General features: G+C 40.2%; 1 protein-coding gene across 45 annotated transcripts in view; it reads left to right on the forward strand.

Annotated features, from left to right (window-relative positions):
* Nucleotides 1-18467, forward strand: part of RBFOX1 (RNA binding fox-1 homolog 1) — a 2477231-nt gene that overhangs the window by 2342167 nt on the left and 116597 nt on the right. For 39 of the 45 annotated variants that reach the window (XM_054668820.1, XM_054668821.1, XM_054668819.2 and 36 more), the window contains 3 exons: nt 1933-2076; nt 9400-9453; nt 17693-17785. In XM_054668820.1, the coding sequence (XP_054524795.1) occupies nt 1933-2076; nt 9400-9453; nt 17693-17785 (291 nt within the window). The remainder of the gene's footprint in view (nt 1-1932; nt 2077-9399; nt 9454-17692; nt 17786-18467) is intronic. The other 6 variants (XM_054668852.1, XM_054668860.1, XM_054668857.2 and 3 more) reach the window with 1 other exon arrangement.

Below are 18467 nucleotides of genomic sequence, written 5' to 3' on the forward strand. Positions count from 1 at the left end.
GTGATTGTGCCATGGCACTCCAGCCTGAGTGAGAGAGCAAGACCCAACTCCAAGAAAACAACAACAAAAGACAATGACAAAATGATTCTATTTATGATTGTCTTTCTCTCTTGGTGTCATGCACTAAAGTTGGAATTGCATGTGACAAGGAGGGCTGATTTATGTGTCCAACACAAAGCAGTTGCTCAGTAAAGATGTGTAAACACTTTAAAAATAAGCAAATGAAAACCTTTCCTGTGTGTTTCTCAAAGGAGGTTTATTTCTCTTTTTGGTATTTAAAAAACTTACCATCATTCTAAACAGTTCGTCACTTTCCATTTATTGAATACATACCAGGAACTTGGCCAGGTTAGCACACATTATTCAATCACAAAGCCTCAAAAGGTATGAACTCATTATTCTTTATTTACCAGTTAAGAAAATGACCACTGTACTGCTTCCTATTCAATCCAACAGTATAGGCAAAATGACTAAGTACATTGTCTAAATACATGACTTTGCACTTAAAAGCTGAATCAACTGGTAGGTCTTTTGATACCAGAGCAGCTTGGAAGAATGGTTTGCCAGCTAACAAGATGTCTTTATTTCAAAATGCAATTCAGGGTGTGTTAGGAAGGAAAATGCAAATGAAACCTTCCAGTACATACCAGGGCTGATGAGAAACTTGCTAATTATGCCCATGTTATCTGAGTGTTTGTTTTGTATTTCACTTTGTAAGATTGTCTTCTCTCAGTCGTTATTATTTTACACCTGGCTGCCTACATTGATAGTTTTGTCCCAATTATGTACTTCTAGATTGCTTATAAATAGGTCAGGATGATTCCTCACTCATGAATTTGATAGGCTTCTGTGTAAGCTTTCTATCATAGTTTCAAAGTCGGTATCTGATGTGGATGGCATTTACTGCCAGCTAGAGGCAATACTTGCTAATTGCAGAGAAAGTATCAAATGCTAAATGTCTGAAATGTTAAAACTCTAGAACCGAGAGTATGGCAGTGGCTATAATGATACCTAATGTGACTGTGACTTTTCCCCTCGTTCCTGCCAAATATGTGGGTGTCAATGTAACATCATGTTATACAGCCTTATTTGGAAGACAGCGGAGGTGAAACAATGAGTTATGCTAATGATGTTCCATGGTCTAGGCAAACAGAGCACAACAGCACTTTCTGCAGAGATGGAAACGTTCTGTATTTGCATTATTCAGTATGGAAGCAATAACTACATGTGGTTCTTGAGCACTTGAAATGCAGCTAATGCTAACAAAGTTAAATATCTTATTTTAATTCAGTTAAATGTAAATTGTCACGTGGTCAACTGTAGTGGGCAGCAAAAGTTTGTACAATTAGAACCTCAAAAGAATAAGTCAGTCAGCTGGTTATTTGAACTCCAGAATGCCAACTAGTCTTTTCAAATTTTTTACATTTAATTATGTTTTATCTGCACAATTACCTGAACAATTATGTAGGCATATCTTCAGACTCTGAACAGCGGCGGTTAAGAAATACACACTCTCCTGCCTTTAATGATTATTACCCCCTTCTTGATGAGGTTCTCGCTCCCCACCTCCCAACCCCAGCAGCTCCCAGTCCCCTTCCTTTGCTTTTTCTAGCCTATAGTGCTTTTCTCTGTCTGCCAACACTCTATCTATGGATTTATTGTCTGTGTTGCCCTCATGAGAATGATGCTCCCTGAGGGCAGGGATTTTTGTCTGCTTTGCCCACTGCCTAATCCCAGATTCATGATGAGCATTCAGTGGACGCTCAGAAAACATTTGTTGAATGAATGCATGCATGCATGCGTCAGCATTTTCTTCCCTTCTCAGATTCCTTAGTTCTGATCTTTTCCTGCCACTCATGGCAAGCAAAAGAGCATCGGAAGAGAGCACTGTGGTCCACTCAGAACCTCTTCGATTTCTTCTTGTTCTTTTAGCAGACAGATGACGCAGCACCGACAGATGGCCAGCCCCAGACACAACCTTCTGAAAACACGGAAAACAAGTCTCAGCCCAAGCGGCTGCATGTCTCCAATATCCCCTTCAGGTTCCGGGATCCGGACCTCAGACAAATGTTTGGTGTAAGTATCACCTTTCTTCCCAGCAGTGCCCGCTCTGGGGGTTCCAGAGACCTCCCTGTCTCATGTAAGTTTGGGGTATTTACAATACTAAGGTTAGATGTTTGTATGGGGAGAAACAATTTAGAGCCTAGTCTGCAGGTATATTGTGGCTAGAATCTCTTTATGGTTTTAGCATGTATTTCTGTACATATGCTCACCATGTATCTACTTTACCAAGTGGTTTTCTTCTAACAATTAACTTGTAGGCCAAATGGAACACAAATTCCTAGATGAGCCACTGTTGAAGGAAGCCTATTGATGGTCCTAAATCCAATGGCCCAGGACATCATACTGCAGCAAAAATACACATCGAGTCCTCTTGGTTTTGCTTTCTTTTACAGTTGTCAAATGATCCAGAGGGTGACTCATAGTGTATTCCTGCATTCCCTAGTCTTTCCCAGGCACTGTGCATTTAGATTTCAGATGCAGCAGCAGAGAACAACTACTTCTGCATAAAGCTGATTTTAGCAAACAAAACAAAACCACCACCACTGACACCAAATGAGCTACCAGTTTCTAAGTCCATGTTGATTCCTGAAGTCTACGTTCTTCTGAAATCAGTGAAAAGGATTCAGAGGTACTTACTGTTGTGCTATATGCCATGAAGTGTAGCCTTGCCCAGGCACCATGGTGAAACACAGAGCAGGCCACAAGTCACCACTCACCCAGGAGAAAATAATAGCATTGCTTTTTTTATAGGTCATCTTGCCCCTGATTATTTTTTTCTCAAAGATATCTTCACTATCCACTTTGGGAAGACATGAGTTTGCCATTTCTTTGACCTGTGTTACACCAAAGGACAAAGCTATGACAGGGCTTGGATATCATTCATGTTTGCAAATGTAGCCAATTTGCCCATGACATCCCAGCAATGATAGCAGGTGCCTGTGGATTCAATGAAAATAACTATATCCTTGACATTTGACTTACAGCAATGGTGGGCTTCTCAGAGACTCTTCCTCTAAGAGTTTATAAATGGATGCAAATATCACAAAAGGAACAAGAAGATGCCCAACTTGAATGCCTCATTCCGAGCCAAGTTGGTGGTGTTCTCCACATAAAATGGGAGGCTCTGGTTCACTACTCAGAGGCACTGTGTGTTGGGGATTAGCTTGCACCTTTTACTTCTTATACACACGTGATGGTTATCAAGTATGCATCTGACACAAAAGCAGAACGAGCATCCTAATATTGAAGATACCCAGCTTTGAATGCTGACATTTCAGAGGAAAAGGTCAGCTCTTGCACTTTTATCTCTCTCATTTGGTAATAACCTTGAGTTGAGCCTTCCAACTCCTGCAGAACAGAGATACCCTCGGGCACTTTCAGGTCAAAGATGACTTTGAAAAGTGCAGAGCATTCAAAGTGAGAGTCGAGGTTAAGTGTGTGTGAGGCAGTAAACCAGGTTTGAATGATGGGCGGTAAGAGGAGTTATATTCTCTTTGCCATGTCAGGTTAGGAAGACATCGTGCTATGCAGTCTATTTTTTTCTCATCAAGTGTCACTGTGATGTTGGCTTTCAATTTGATCCCCTTAATGACCGCCCTGACACTCTTTCATGGTGTCACTCAGTTATCGTGAAAGTTACTGCAGGCTACAATGCTAAGTCATAGAGGTATTCAAAATATTCACAGGAATCAGAGAAGGGATCCTGAGTCTCTCTAGTATTATAGAGGTAGGGTAGACGGCAAGGAGCAAGATCTTGCCAAAAAATTGTACTACCGGTCATCAAAACTTGATCCAAATCTACTAGTTTCGGGGCTCTTGTTTTTAAAAAGACAAGTTCTCCCTCTGCTACCCAGGCTAGAGTGCAGTGGTGTGATAACGGCTCACTGCAAATTCTTGGGCTCAAGGGATCCTCCCACTTCAGCCTCCCAAGTGGCTGGGACTACAGGCACAAGCCACCATGCTTGGCTAATTTTTAAGTATTTTTTTTTTTAATAGAGATGGAGTCTCACTTTGTTGTCCAGGCTGCTCACAAATTCCTGGCCTCAAGCAACCCTCCCGCCTTGGCCTCCCAATGTGCTGGGATTACAGCATGAGATGTGAGCCATTGCACCCATCCGGCACCCCCCCCCTTTTTTGTGACAAAGTCTTAGTCTGTCACCCAGACTGGAGTGAAGTGGCATGATCTCGGCTCATTGCAACCTTTCTCCTGGGTTCAAGTGATTCTTGTGCCTCAGCTTCCTGACTAGCTGGGACTACATGCATTCACCACTTCACTTTCAAGTCAAGATTTTCAAGCAACTGACAAGATGTCAATTTGGCAAGATGATAGATACACTTAATACCTGTCAATTAAGAGAACGCACCATGCATTCAGTGCACAAACTCAACCTTGTTCATCACAAATAGCATCTGTGTCCATTTTTTTTAAAGTATGCAAGATTTATTTTTTTCTGTAAATTTTGTCTATAAAAGTGCCAGGAACATACAGATTCATAGACCCCCTTGCAATGACTTTCAAGCCTCCTTAGTTTACAACCACCATTCTAAAGAAATGCAGTTTTATGCACTAAAAATCTGTTCTTTCCTGCCAAACACTGGTGGTCATGGAGCCGTTCTTGTTATAGGATACATTTAGTGGCAGGAATCACATAGTGAAGCATCTGTAAACATTCTCATTGGCTCCCTGCACTGGAGCTTAGGGAATTTAGGAGGGTTTCCTCTTTTGGGTCATAGTTACTGCAAGAAACTACAGTTTAACTCCAATTCGGTACTTCTCACGTTATTTGGACATGAGACATCTTCTTTCCTTTTGGTGCTCTATCCTGTCTTTGTCTTCCCACTTTGACAGGGGTTACAGTGAGGACAATTACAAAGAAAAACAGTCACAGAGATCTTTGTGCTTTTTCCCCCCTTTGTCTCTTGTTAAATATAGGCATGGGATTTCAAAGTCCAAAGCAAAACAAGACAAAAAAGCAACCTCCTTCTTCAAACTGCCTAAAACGTGGCAGTGATCATTACAACGTCTGTAACCACTAATAATTCGACCATGCCATCTGCAACCGTTACATGCCTAATGGTTACTGCAGATGACTCATTTTATTTTTAATTTGTATCTTTAGCACATCATGAAGATTGAAATCCTGATTACCTTTTCCACCTTGTGCTTCATATTCTTTACTTTCTACTCATTGGAAGCATTTGTTCCCATGTTTGGCATTAAATCTTCTAGCTCATCTTTTTTTTTTTTTTTCTCATTTGAGATGGAACATTCCTTGGGCAAGATATATGGCTACAGTATACAAAGCAGAAGCCATCGTCTTTTAAAAATACCAGTTGAGGTTCAAGTGAATGGATCTGTTCTGTGCAGTGGCATTGATATTAAATGGTTCATTGGAAGGGATGTTAGTTTTATATGTGGCTACTTTTTCCTTGAGCTTTGTCTTCACGTTAGGTATCATGCATGAGCATGCATTTTCTTTACAGATAAATGTTTGATGATCCCAACAGAGAAATATATGGATTTCTAACAAATTAATTGCGATATATTGCACCCTAAATAGAATGTTTAACTTAATATTTAAAATTTAAACATTCTGGGTTTGAAGTGAGAGAAGTGGATTGTGATATATCCAGACTTCTGCTACAACAGATGGATGGATGTTCTGGATGCCTTCACGGAATTGTCAGAAACAGTTGCTCAATGACTAGTTCTCAAATTTACACAACACCCTTGTTGATTCCACAGCCTTACTTTAGGGGTCAAAATACAGACCGTCTTGGCCAGGCATGATGGTGGCTTATACCTGTAATCCCAGCACTTTGGGAGGCCGAGGTGGGAGGATTGCTTGAGTTCAAGAATTTTAGACCAGCCTGCACAACATAGGGAGACCCGGTTTCTACAACAATACAATAAAAAAAAAAAACCACAACAAAACAAAATATAGGTCCTCTGGGCAGGAAAATGGTCCACGAAACCTCTCTTTATTGTCACAAAAAAACAGATCACATGACTTTCAGCACACGCAAAGGAAGATTTCAAGATCACTTTTTAGTCACGAGACGGGCTTGCCTGTACTTACGACGTTAATGGAAAGTTCCATCTACCATGATGTTATGAGTGAAGTCATTATGGGGAGACAGGGCGTGGTACCTTCTACTTCTGCATTCTGAACAGGAAGCTGACACTAAGAAAAACTGGGATGATGCCTTTCTTTGGCCTTCATGCACAATCTTTGAACTAACCTTTACTTTTACGTTTTATGCTGTATCCATTGAACATCCCTCACAGTTTTTCAGAGAAATATTGTTTGATCTGAGAACATCTAAAAATGCTTGGTAGGTATTTGCCAAAGTGTGTGTGACTGTAAGCTTCTAGATCTTGTTTTGTTTTGTTTTTTTAAGATGGAGTCTCGCTCTGTCACCCAGGCTGGAGTGCAATGGCACAATCTTGGTTCACTGCAACCTCCACCTCCCAGGTTCAAGTGATTCTCCTGCCTCAGCATCCCAAGTAACTGGGATTACAGGCTCCTACCACCATGACTGGGTAATTTTTATATTTTTAGTAGTGACAGGGTTTCACCATGTTGGCCAGCCTGGTCCCGAACTCCCCACCTTGTGATCTGCCCGCCTCAGCCTCCCACAGTGCTGGGATTACAGGCATGAGCCACCATGCCTGGCCTGGATCCTGCTCTTGATACAGCTGTTGAGAAACTTTGTGTGGATTTGAGGCATTGTTGAATGCAGCTGAACATTGATGTTGAGCAAACAAATGCTAGTTATGTCTGCGAATGAGTCGTGTCTATTTAAATTGAAAATGTGCCAGCTGTGTTTACATCATTAGTAGCAAACTTCCCAATTAAACTGTTGATACTATAAATATAGTACACAACTGTCTTGGAAATGGGGCTTACATCAGCATTCTTCTTTGGGCTTGTTTCAACGGCTTTGAGAACCGTCAACCTAACAGCAACTGCCACAGAAGCAAACTTTGAGACCATTTCAGGGCAGCTGATGTCATTGTTTCATTTAGGGAATGACACCTGCCAAGATTGCTGTTTGATTGGTTCTGTCTCAATCAGATCTTATTTTAAAGGAAATGTTTTTGGGTTGACTGCCTAGAGAATGTTCCATAGATGACAGTTGCATCGTGGTTTTGGAAGAAGTCCTTTTCAAGCTTCTCTTTCTGTAAATATATGTGCTTCTAGGCTCTTATGCCTGAAATAAATATGATAGCGTCTGTGTAGACTGAATATTCAAGGGTGGTTGGTATCAAAATTACTGCTTGAGGAGTTCACAAAACTGGAGGTTTCTTTACTATGAAATTCAGCTCACGTTTGAATGGCAAATCCTTCATTTCCCCAATCTGAAAGTTTTCTTCTATTTCCAGTGATTTTTCTCTGCCTAAAACTAGGGCACTGAAAATGCTCTGTAAAGGAATATTCTCTTGACCAAAAGATCTAAGTCCACAGATTGCAGGATGAGTAAGCTGCATGTTTGTTGGCGTTTCCATTGTGCGTGCAAGCAATGTGACCCCTTTCCATGTTCTCTTCTGAGTATTTTCTCTTTGGTTTCTTCCAATCCTTTGCTTCTCTGAACAGAAGTGCTGGTAGTTCTTTGTTTCACAACTTGAAATATGTGCGTCTGTGATTCCCCCGGCTGTATAGTCTATGGATCCTGAGGAACGGGCACATTTCTATGGCACAGAATGACAAACTTTTGGTTACTTTGTCCCATAGTCAGAACTATTTTTATTTCAAGATTGGGCTGTCTGTATTCAAGTGGCATTTACATTTGTTTCTACTGTTTCTGGGAGGGTGGATTTCTTTGTCCATTCCAGAGGATAGCTGTTTGTATGTTCTAAATAATTTGTTTCTTGAATGTTAGTAGGACCCTCTTGACATTGACTCTCTGTGTCTCTGGGTACTCTATGACTGAAACACATAGTCAGGCAAACCTCCCCTGCTTCTTGTGTGGTCTTTTTGTTTGTTCCTTTTTTATCCTGCCCCACCCCTCACCCCGGTCACTCTGTCCTCTGCTACACAGAAGCACACGTAATGCTCTCCACTCAAGGGACAGATGGAATACAAAACCTCTGGGGGTCATAAAGGATGCAATTAAAATCCAGAATGTAGAAATGAATGGAATGATAGGAAAGCTCAAAACAAAACAAAAAAAAGAGGATGGAAATATTTATGTTGCCCTGTTTAATTTTTAATCACTCAAAGAGCATTTGCTCTCATTCTGCATGGAGATAAAATTCCCATTTTATTTTTCCCTGGGCCACAGTACACGATTTTACATTACCCTCTCTCTCACTTGCTCGTACTTATGTAGGTTAGGCTATTGTAGTCAAGAAATGGCCACAGTACTTCATGTGATCTCAGAAAACTGAAAAAATTCCAAGGTTGGGGGAAAGGATTTCAGATGATCCGATGCCCCTAGTTCTAGAGCCCATACTCCCTGTTTTGAAACGTGATCAAGAATTGCTTGATGTACATTTCTCACTGGGACTTCCAGATTTCACAAATTTAAAAAATATGTAAGACACAGTCGTTGAATTTGAAGTTCAAATAAACCACAAATATTAAGTATAAGTATGTCCCAAATGTTGTGTGTGACATATCCTGAAAAATCTGAAATTTAAATTTAACCAAGTGTCTGCATTTTATTTGTCTCTATTTAGAATCTGAGTCTCTGTTTCTGGACTTTTTATAGAGCCTATTCATGCTAGTTGTCTAAAATCTATTTGTTTAACAATGTGGAGAATTATCTTGAGAGAATTTCAGCCCAAGCACTGATCACAACCGCTGATACCATCATGATGATAGTGCCTAGATAGTGGAGTTTGCTTTTGTGTTTGTACTTTCTTGCTCATATGATAGAGCTGCTCCTAGATTTTATGTGAGCTAGGAGCCAACACCAGTCACGTCAAATTCTCACTGGTCATTGATTATCAAAATCAGATTTCATCAAGGGTGTTTCTCCCAGTGTTTAGTGGGATAGACCAGAAGGATCACTGTATGTACATACTAGCCACTTTTAATCTTTGCTGCTCAGTGCCTGGGAAAGCAGACATGAACACAGGAAAAAAAGAAAAATAGAATTAACCTCTTGATTAATATTTTGTATCAAGCCCTGCCGGTATATTCCATAATAAGGAGAAAATATGGGTGGTTTTATTTTCTCTTGTTTCAAGCACGTTAACCATAAAACATAAAATGTATATCCTTGATATTAGAAGATAAAAAAATGGACGTGGGAAACAATTACTGCTGTACATAGTAATGTCTACTGCATTTCTCTTCTTGCTTACAAGATATTTCTATTTCTTTGCAGCAATTTGGTAAAATCTTAGATGTTGAAATTATTTTTAATGAGCGAGGCTCAAAGGTAAGCAACTTAATTCACTTTAGAATTGTTTAGTTTATTTTTAAATGTTTGTTATGAATAAGGGGAAACAACTGCACTGTCTTAATCAACTCATTGTGAAAATACACTTCAGTGGGAATTCCTTTAGAGACCACCTTCCGTTTTCAAAATGGTGGGAAAGACATCGGGTTCAGTTTAAAATGTATAAGGGGATAATTTTAAATTGCTGTTTTATATATATATCTATCAAGTTTCCAGAGGAAAATTATCCATGCTTAAAAAAATAATGATGTTGCTACATTTTTGTTTTTCAGTGATAATTATGTTCTTTATATTAAAAAGTGAGTTGATAGTCTCATGAGCAGGTAAATATGTGATTATTCTGTATTAATAAAGTGCAGTTATTTTCCTGGGTTGTAGGGGAGAAAAATCTCATATACACCAACCTTTTGAATGTAATTTTATTCTTTAGTATGTTTACCGATCCACATTTAGCAATTTGCCATTGCTTTGAGTTTGTTTTTTCAAGGAAACCAATTTTTAAGTAGATTCCCTAGTGCTAATAAAAGTCAGGGGCTCTATGGGGAGGTTTGGGTTCAGGAGAGGTTCTGTTTCAAAACAGAAATATGGGCTGGGTGCAGTGGCTCACGCCTGTAATCCCAGCACTTTGAGGTGGGTGGATCACCTGAGGTCAGGAGCTCAAGACCAACCCTGGGCAACATGGTGAAACCTCATCTTTACTAAAAATACAAAAATTAGCTGGGTGTGGTGGCATGTGCCTGTAATTCCAGCTACTCGGGAGGCTGAGGCAGGAGAATCGCTTGCACCCAGGAGGTGGTGGTTGCAGTGAGCTGAGATTGCACCACTGCACCACAGCCTCGGTGAACAGAGCAATATCCTACCTCAAAAATAAACAAATAAACAAAAGAAATATGTTGGGAGAAGAAAAAAACAGAAACATTTCTAAAACCTCCTCTCTATCAGTGGCTAACCAAGGGTGGTCCCAGACCAGGAATATCAGCATCACCTAGGAACTGATTACAAATGCAAGTTCTCAGGCTCCAGCCCTGACCTGTTGAATTCAAAACTCCCAAGTTAGGGCTCAGCAACCTGTGTTTTAGCTCCATTGAGGAAAACAACACATGAGGCCTATAAGCAGACACAGGGGGTTAACAGGGAGAATGATGGAGAACAAAGATGTGGATCTTGGTAACCAGAAAGTGAATGCTTTCAATAGCTCTGCCTGGTCTCCTGGCTGCCACTCCCCAGGCTATTAGGAATTTTAAGTTCCCTTCTCCTTGCATCCTCAGACTATGAATGCAAATGTTGAGAGATACTGATTTCAGCCCATTGACTCTCCTTACACAGGCAATTTGAGGCAAGTCAGTATCACGGAGGGTCAGTAAGCGGTACTGGTTTTATTTGAAGTGTCACAGGCCACAGTGCCAGCTCTTTTGGATATATATAACCATCTTTCCCCCATAAAACAAACCTTTGATTTTTTTTTCTTTATTCCTTGGACAGCCTTCCTCCCTCCTAAGTAAATTTAGTACTAATTAACTAGGACGATGTTGGTCATATCAAGGAAAGAAAACCCCAGTATTTTCTCCTCCATGGCCAAAGTGATGTTGTAATCTGTCAGATGAGCGAAAACAAAAGCAAAACAGAATCCGTTACACTTTGTGATAATACTCCTTCAGGGACCTTGTCATTTTTCCATAGCTCCAGATATTTTACAATCATTCTCGAACTTAACTCTCTTCCTGCTTCTTGTAGGAAAATTATTACGGGGACTATTTCTATACCTGCAAAGCAAAGTGCATTGAGAGAAAAATGTGCCCAGCCTAATTCTGTTCACTCGAGCCTTCTGTATTCTTGGCGAAATTGTAGATGACCCGAATGTTGACCAACTTGGTTCTGACCCTAGGTCTGTCTATAGCAGCACTGCCTTCAAAGATGTGTTGTTGTTGTTGTTTTTTAATATGTTTAATTTATATTTTGTTTTGTAACTTTTGCCAGTTACAATGAAGAAAGCTATTTAATTCCTTCTGAGAGCTGTTTTGGAACATTAGAATAATATCATTTGCCATTTTGAAAGTACAATGGTAATACTGTTTTTAAGACATCTTCCGTCATTCCCATGATTAGCCTGTCTCTGGGGGCTTCAGGAGAAAGACCATTTAAGTTTGCTGCATCCAGAGCCTGACTTTGTGAAGCTGCCTTTTTTTGGTCTTTATTCTTTTGGTTTAGGAAACATCCAAAATAGCCTCTCTCGGTGGGTATGCGCCCTCTGAAAGAGCTTGTCTTGCAGGTGTTGGAGCTGACTGTTTAGGTACTGCTGGAATGGCACTGAGACAGTCCAGTTGGGACTGCTAAATGGGGGCAGCAGCTCACACAGGGATATTTTTCATAGTTGACATTATCCTTTATGGGAAAGGGCCTTATTTAGAGGAGCATTTCCATTTTAATGGTTCAGAAACCTGAACTGTTGCTATGGCCTCATTTTCATCGTTTGGTGCTGGACAGACAGCCAGGAAATGAGTGGGCCCTTACGAGCCAGGAACTCACCTTCTTGCCTTTCGTTCTCTAGAGCAGTTCTTCAGGCAGGCCACTCAATGCTGAAGGCTGTGTGGGCTGGGTGTGTGTGTGTGTGTGTGTGTGTGTGTATGCGGACATATAAACCCATATGTACTTAAGGGATGGACGCAGCGTCTCATACCTAACATTCCAGCCCTTTAGGAAGCTGAGGTGGGAGAATTGTATGAAGCCAGGAGTTCAAGACCAGCCTGGACAACAGTGAGACCCCATCTCCATAAAATAATAATTTAAAATTAGCTGGGCATGGTGATATACACCTCTAGTCCAAGCTACTTGGGAGGCTGAGGCAGGAGGATTGCTTGATCCCAGGAGGTCAAGGCTTTACTGAGCTATGACTGCACCACTGCATTCCACCTTGGGTGACAGAGTGAGTCCTTATCTCAGAACAAGTATCTATATTACTTTGGAATATAGATCCAGTATCTATATTCCAGGTAGTATCTATATTATTTTGGAAATGTATAACTCAAGTATTTAATGTATGGATGAATAGCAAGAATGCAGAAAATCCACATTTTAAAGAGATGTCAGAGAGAAAATGAGAATTCGTAAGCATTTAGGGGCGAATGATCCTGTAATTTATTTTTCCTTTTTACGAGATTTACCCAACCATCTCGTTTACCTCTGATATGGTCTATTTAAGGGCTGTATACAGATATAGCTACTCCCTAAGTATATACTTAAGATATCTGGCCGGGTGCGGTGGCTCACTCTTGTAATCCCAGCACTTTGGGAGGCCGAGGCAGGCGGATCACCTGAGGTCGGGAGTTCGAGACCAGCCTGACCAACATGGAGAAACCTTGTCTTGACTAAAAATACAAAATTTGCAGGGTGTGGTGGTGCATGCCTGTAATCCCAGCTACTCGGGGGGCTGAGGCAGGAGAATCACTTGAACCCGGGGGGTGGAGGTTGCAGTGAGCTGAGATCAAGACATTGCACTCCAGCCTGGGCAAGAAGAGGGAAGTTCTGTCTCTAAGAAAAAAAAAAAAAAGAAAGAAAAAACAACTACACTTTGATCTTTGATTCAGTAGATATCAGTAAGTATTTGCTGCATTTCATGAGAGCCAACCATGAGTAAGACAGAAGTACTTCCTGTCCTCCTGGGCTTTCCTGAGTAGCAGGAGAGATGGACTAGGAAGATGAGTGACTGCAGCAGCCTGTGCTGTTCTGTGGTGATGGGAGAGGCCACTGAGAGTCCAGACAGGCAGGCTGATATTGTGAGAAGGCTTCTGGAAAGAAGGAACATTTAAGCTGAGAGTGAGAGTTGCGTAAGAATTTCCCAGGGAGGGGAAAGAGGGATGATGTCTTTCAGGCAGGAGAAGTTGCATGTGCAGAGGTCACTGGAGTAAAAGTGAGATGAGAGGGTTCATAGTCCCATCGGAAAATGAATCTTCAGATGCTCATCAACAGCTCCCCTCTTCTAAATATGAATTGTCTGCACCAGAAACTAGAGGACTGGAGTTTTCATCTAAGATGAAAAATCAGTACCTTCATCCATCCAGGGTGCTTTATTTAAGTCTTTAACATATAAAATGGTATATTTGCATGAATGCAAAAAAGGAAGATATCACCTAAAAATACAAAAGATGAAAAAAGAACAATAACTAGGATACAAGAGGATCAGAATGTATGATTTGCAAAAATATTTTAAAGTAAGCAAGTCACGTTGGTCTGGCAATCCTCTTAAGGTCCCCGTTATCTGCCCTACTGATTATACCTGCTCATGACAGGGCACAGGCCACCAATCTCTTTTCTTCAGTAGCATTAAAGGTAAACTCTGGGAAGGTGTGTCTCTGACTCCCCTTCTCTGTACCCCTTCTTGCAGTCTTGATTTTTTAAGCGGTTACACATCAGCATCACACCCAGCCCTATGCCCAGCAAGCCAAGCTCAGAATGTGCTTGTTTTGTTCTCCTTTTTAAGGCAGAGGTAAAAATATTCATCATCTTTTTTAAAACTGCAAATTGCTGCTTCCCTGAGTTAGAATTCCGACCATGAGGCGGGTCAGAAAAAACAACCTTAGCACCCGCTCTCAAGGTTGCCTGGCACCTGTGCATCGTGGCAAAGGTTCCCTGCTCATAGAGAGGACCAGGTGAGGTCTTTCTGGTTACATTGCAACCCTCAGGTGAGAATTTTGATAACCTGATAACCCAGGGAGGCCATGCCACTTCTTCTCTGGGTGGGAGGTAGAATTGCCCAACGGAACAGGTAGGAAAGTCTGTTTGGCATTTTGAGGACTGTCTGGAGCACATTCTTTCTGCACCGAACTTTGTCAAATCTCAACTCTAAATGAGGAATACCAAGTAGCTGACAAGCAAAGAGAGAAAGAATTTTCACAGAAAAACAATGATAATAATAACAAAGAATGTATTCTCTTTGCTTAAAAAGTGAGAACTTGAGAATAGATGAGGCTATTTCCTTTTTAGTTCATGCCCCTTCCTTGGGATTCAAAATGTATTTCTCTTTCCACCTTTGTCTTTCCTAAACATACTTAATGCTGATTTTGGGGCAGTAGGTTTGCCTTGGGTTCAGACATGAAGCATGAGAGCAAGGTTCTGGAGTGTAATGTTGGACAGGAGGGTGAGTGTTCAGTCTCACCTGGCTATGTTCTTCCCAGTGCTGTGGTAATAATGACTGCTAGTTCCAAAGGGCAGAAATGATACCACCTGGCCCTCCAGCTATATCAGTGGGGCTATGGATTTTCTTTTCTTGCCGAGAGAGAATATAAATCCAAAGCCCTCGTTTCTCTGATTCTTTTTGGAATATGTGGCATGGCTATGGTTGCTAGGAAGTTAGGCCCATCAGGGAGGAAGAGAACGTTGCCAAGAAGCCTGGGACATGTGATTTTGGCTGTACCTCTACATGTAAGCTCCAAGTAACTGAGTCAAAATCTATAGATATCAGCAATATAAAATTCTATTTATTACAAAGAATGAAAACCTCTTTTTCAGATAGGGTGTCACCCAGGCTGGAGTACAGGGGTACAATCACAGCTCACTGTAGCCTCAACCTCCTAGGCTCAAGCAATGAATGCTCCCACCTCAGCCTCCCAAGTAGCTGAGACAATAGGTACAGGCTGTCACACCTGGCTTTTTTTTTTTTTTTTTTTTTGGTAGAGATGGGGTTTTGCCATGTTACTCAGCCTGGTCTCAAACTCCTGGCCTCAAGTGATCCTCCTGCCTTGGCCTCCCAAACTGCTTGGATTACAGGTGTGAGCCACCATGCCTGGCCCAAAACCTTCTTTTGATGGTTTCGATCACACGTAGTGAAATGAGAGGTCATGGAAATCAAATCACTGGGCCACACATTTTAAGCAAACACATTTCTGGACTCCAATCTGGGATTCTAATCCAGTGGATACAAAGCAAGGCTCAGGAATCTTAATGTTTAATGTCCTCCCAAGTTCCTTCTGATATGCGGCTAAGTTTGAGATATACTGGCCAAGAGTTAGAACTGTCAAATAGAGCAAAATCCCCCTAAATTCTGTCTTTTTTCCCTTTGAAGAACAATCATTTCCAAACTATACAGTTGGCGAGTGTATTTGCATACCCAATATGGGCATACTTTGTGCACAAGACTAAGCAAGACCCTTCTGTTATGGAGCAAATAATCTTAAATGAATCAGATAATTCAGGCTTATCCTAATCACAGAGCCTCACTATGGGAAAGATTATGGAAGGTAATTTGGTTCAATCCCCTAAAGTAAAGAAACGTTATTTTTCTCGATACAGTTCACCCTTGAACAACACGGGTTTGAACTGTGCAGGTCCACTTATATGTGAATTTTTTTTTCCAACCAAAGGCAGTATTCCCAGGATGTGTGACCTGTATATATAGAGGGCTGATTTTCTTCTATACTCACATTCCACGGGATGACTGTGGGACTTGGATATGCAAGGATTTGGGTATCCGGGGGGCGAGGATGTCTTGGAACTAATCTGTAGTGGATACTGAGGTACAGCTGTCTATAGAATCCCGACAAATAATCATCTACCCTCACTTGAATACATCCACATCCCCTGCCTTCTGTGGCTGATGAGCCTATTCCGACTGTTGAAAAGTTCCCTTAGCCAGCCCATTGGACAATACTTTTTTTGTTGTTTTATTATACTTTAAGTTCTAGGATACAGGTGCACACCGTGCAGGTTTGTTACATAGGTATACATGTGCCATATTGGTTTGCTGCACCCATCAACTAGTCATTTACATTAGGTATTTCTCCTAACGCTATCCCTCCCCCAGCCCCCCACCCCGTGACAGGCCCTGGTGTGTGATGTTCCCCGCCCTGTGGACAATACCTCTTTAGCCTTAAATCTGGAGGTGATTATAGAGAACTAATGTAGGACTGGGAGTTATCACCAGTTGGTTATAACTACCATGTATTTGTAATTATTGTGCATTTCTTTAGTAAAACTAAGTATTATGCTGTCCCAACTAAACTTGGAGCCAACAAGGATTATTTGATGCTAAGAGGAGCCCCAACATATTGCATGATTTCACCCAGTTTACAGTGAAAAATCAGAAAGAGCTGGGTAAATTTATGTGGAAATTGTTCGAAAGGTTGGTGTATATTTCTGAACAAGATGTACAAATATTTTTAGGGGCTTTAAAAATAATGTGGCATATTTTCTGTACTTAGGAACAATGTCAGTGAAGACAAAATATGGATTTTGACAATATAGTTTAGTGGGATTGATTTTTGAGGCTGAAAGATTAAAAGCCAATGTACCTGTGGTAAATTAAAAGGTATATATGTTATCTATCAGTAAAAGAGGAAGTGGCCAGAATATTATTACAAATTACATTCTATTAACAAAGTTTCTTTGCTACCTGTTGATATGAAAAATAAATATTGACCTAATGCCAGAACTTTACAATATGGGTACACCTTTCCCTTTCTGGTTAACAAAGTAGGACGGAAGGTTGTCAAATTCAAAAGCGTGTATGCAATTTGAAGAGTGGGGAAAGTATGAGCACAAACATTGAATTGTTTGTATTATTAATCAACTGAAGTTTATTTCTATTCATTTCATGTGACTTTTTTGTTTATTAGACCAAAGAGTTTAAGATTTATTATAAAAAAGGTCTTTCCTTTTTTAGGCTTTTAAGTTTTATTTTTGAGAAGTAAAGGCTGTAGAACTGACAAATTTGAATAACCCTAAAACTGCATGAACAAGAGATGTTCTTAAAACCACACGGCATGACTCTGTAGGCAATGTTAGAGGATTTTGGCATTCATTGTTGAATTTCGTGCACACGTTTTATTTTATTTTATTTTTAATTTGCATGTCAAAAAAGTGGTTCCCTTTTCTTTTCCTCATTATTTCATTTTATTCTCTGTGAAGACACTGTAAATTTATTTTGATCTCATTTTCTTTTCGTTAGATTTATTTTCTTCTGTAGTGACATTTAGAAAGGTATTTTTGGTATCCTTCTTTGAATACTTCAGGGGTTACAGCTAACTGGTGACAGAAAAAAATATCTTGTTCACATTTGTCGCTTAATTATTGCACATCTCAGTACTCTTATAATTTCTCTAATTTGCATGTTACAGAACTGAAGCCAGGACAAGAAATAGAAATTAAAGCGAGAGAACATTACCAAGTGGTCGTTGACTGAAATAATAATCTGCATGTTGTTTTCCCTTCTCCCTCCTGCATGCAGGGATTTGGTTTCGTAACTTTCGAAAATAGTGCCGATGCGGACAGGGCGAGGGAGAAATTACACGGCACCGTGGTAGAGGGCCGTAAAATCGAGGTGCATGTTCAAAATATTTTCCTTTTCATCTTTTTTATAAATGTCTGCTTCACGCTCATTCGTTGTTCCAGATGCATCATTGGCGTCTTGTATGTGACCCTATTCCCCCTCATTGTTTATATATATATATATTTTTTTATATATAAAAAGGAAAACTGGCCTTACTTTTTTTTTTTAATTTTACTTTATTATGTTACTCTTATACAGCTGAAAGGTGGATGGCAAACGTGAGATAAAAGAAAGGTTAATCGGAAAGGGTTTTTTTGTTGTTATTTTCCATGTTTTATAATCAATGGGTGCAGTAGGTTCCAAAGAATAGAGAGTATTGCAAACCAAACAAAATACAGAACAGTTTCTTTTTCTTTTTCTTTCCACTTCAGGGTTGAAGAGGGATCCACAGTGGTTTGCAAATTAAACCAAATTGGGAAAGCAAAAAAGATTGTTTTTTTTGTTTTTTTTGTTTGTTTGTTTGTTTTTTGTGGAAAAAAAAACAAAAAAAAAAACGAGAGGTTTTTACTAAACCTCTCGTTTTTTTTTTTTTTTAAGAAGCCAGTTTGAATTTCTGTATTCTTTTGATAACAAAGTGAATAACCAAACAGGATTTCCTGTTCAACATCTGGCCCCTGTTCACTGAAAGCATAAATACCAAAATACTGACACTCAGAGTCTGCTATTTGTGCCA

This window comes from Pan troglodytes, chromosome 18 (assembly GCF_028858775.2).
Source record: "Pan troglodytes isolate AG18354 chromosome 18, NHGRI_mPanTro3-v2.0_pri, whole genome shotgun sequence".
Classification (NCBI taxonomy): Eukaryota; Metazoa; Chordata; class Mammalia; order Primates; family Hominidae; genus Pan; species Pan troglodytes.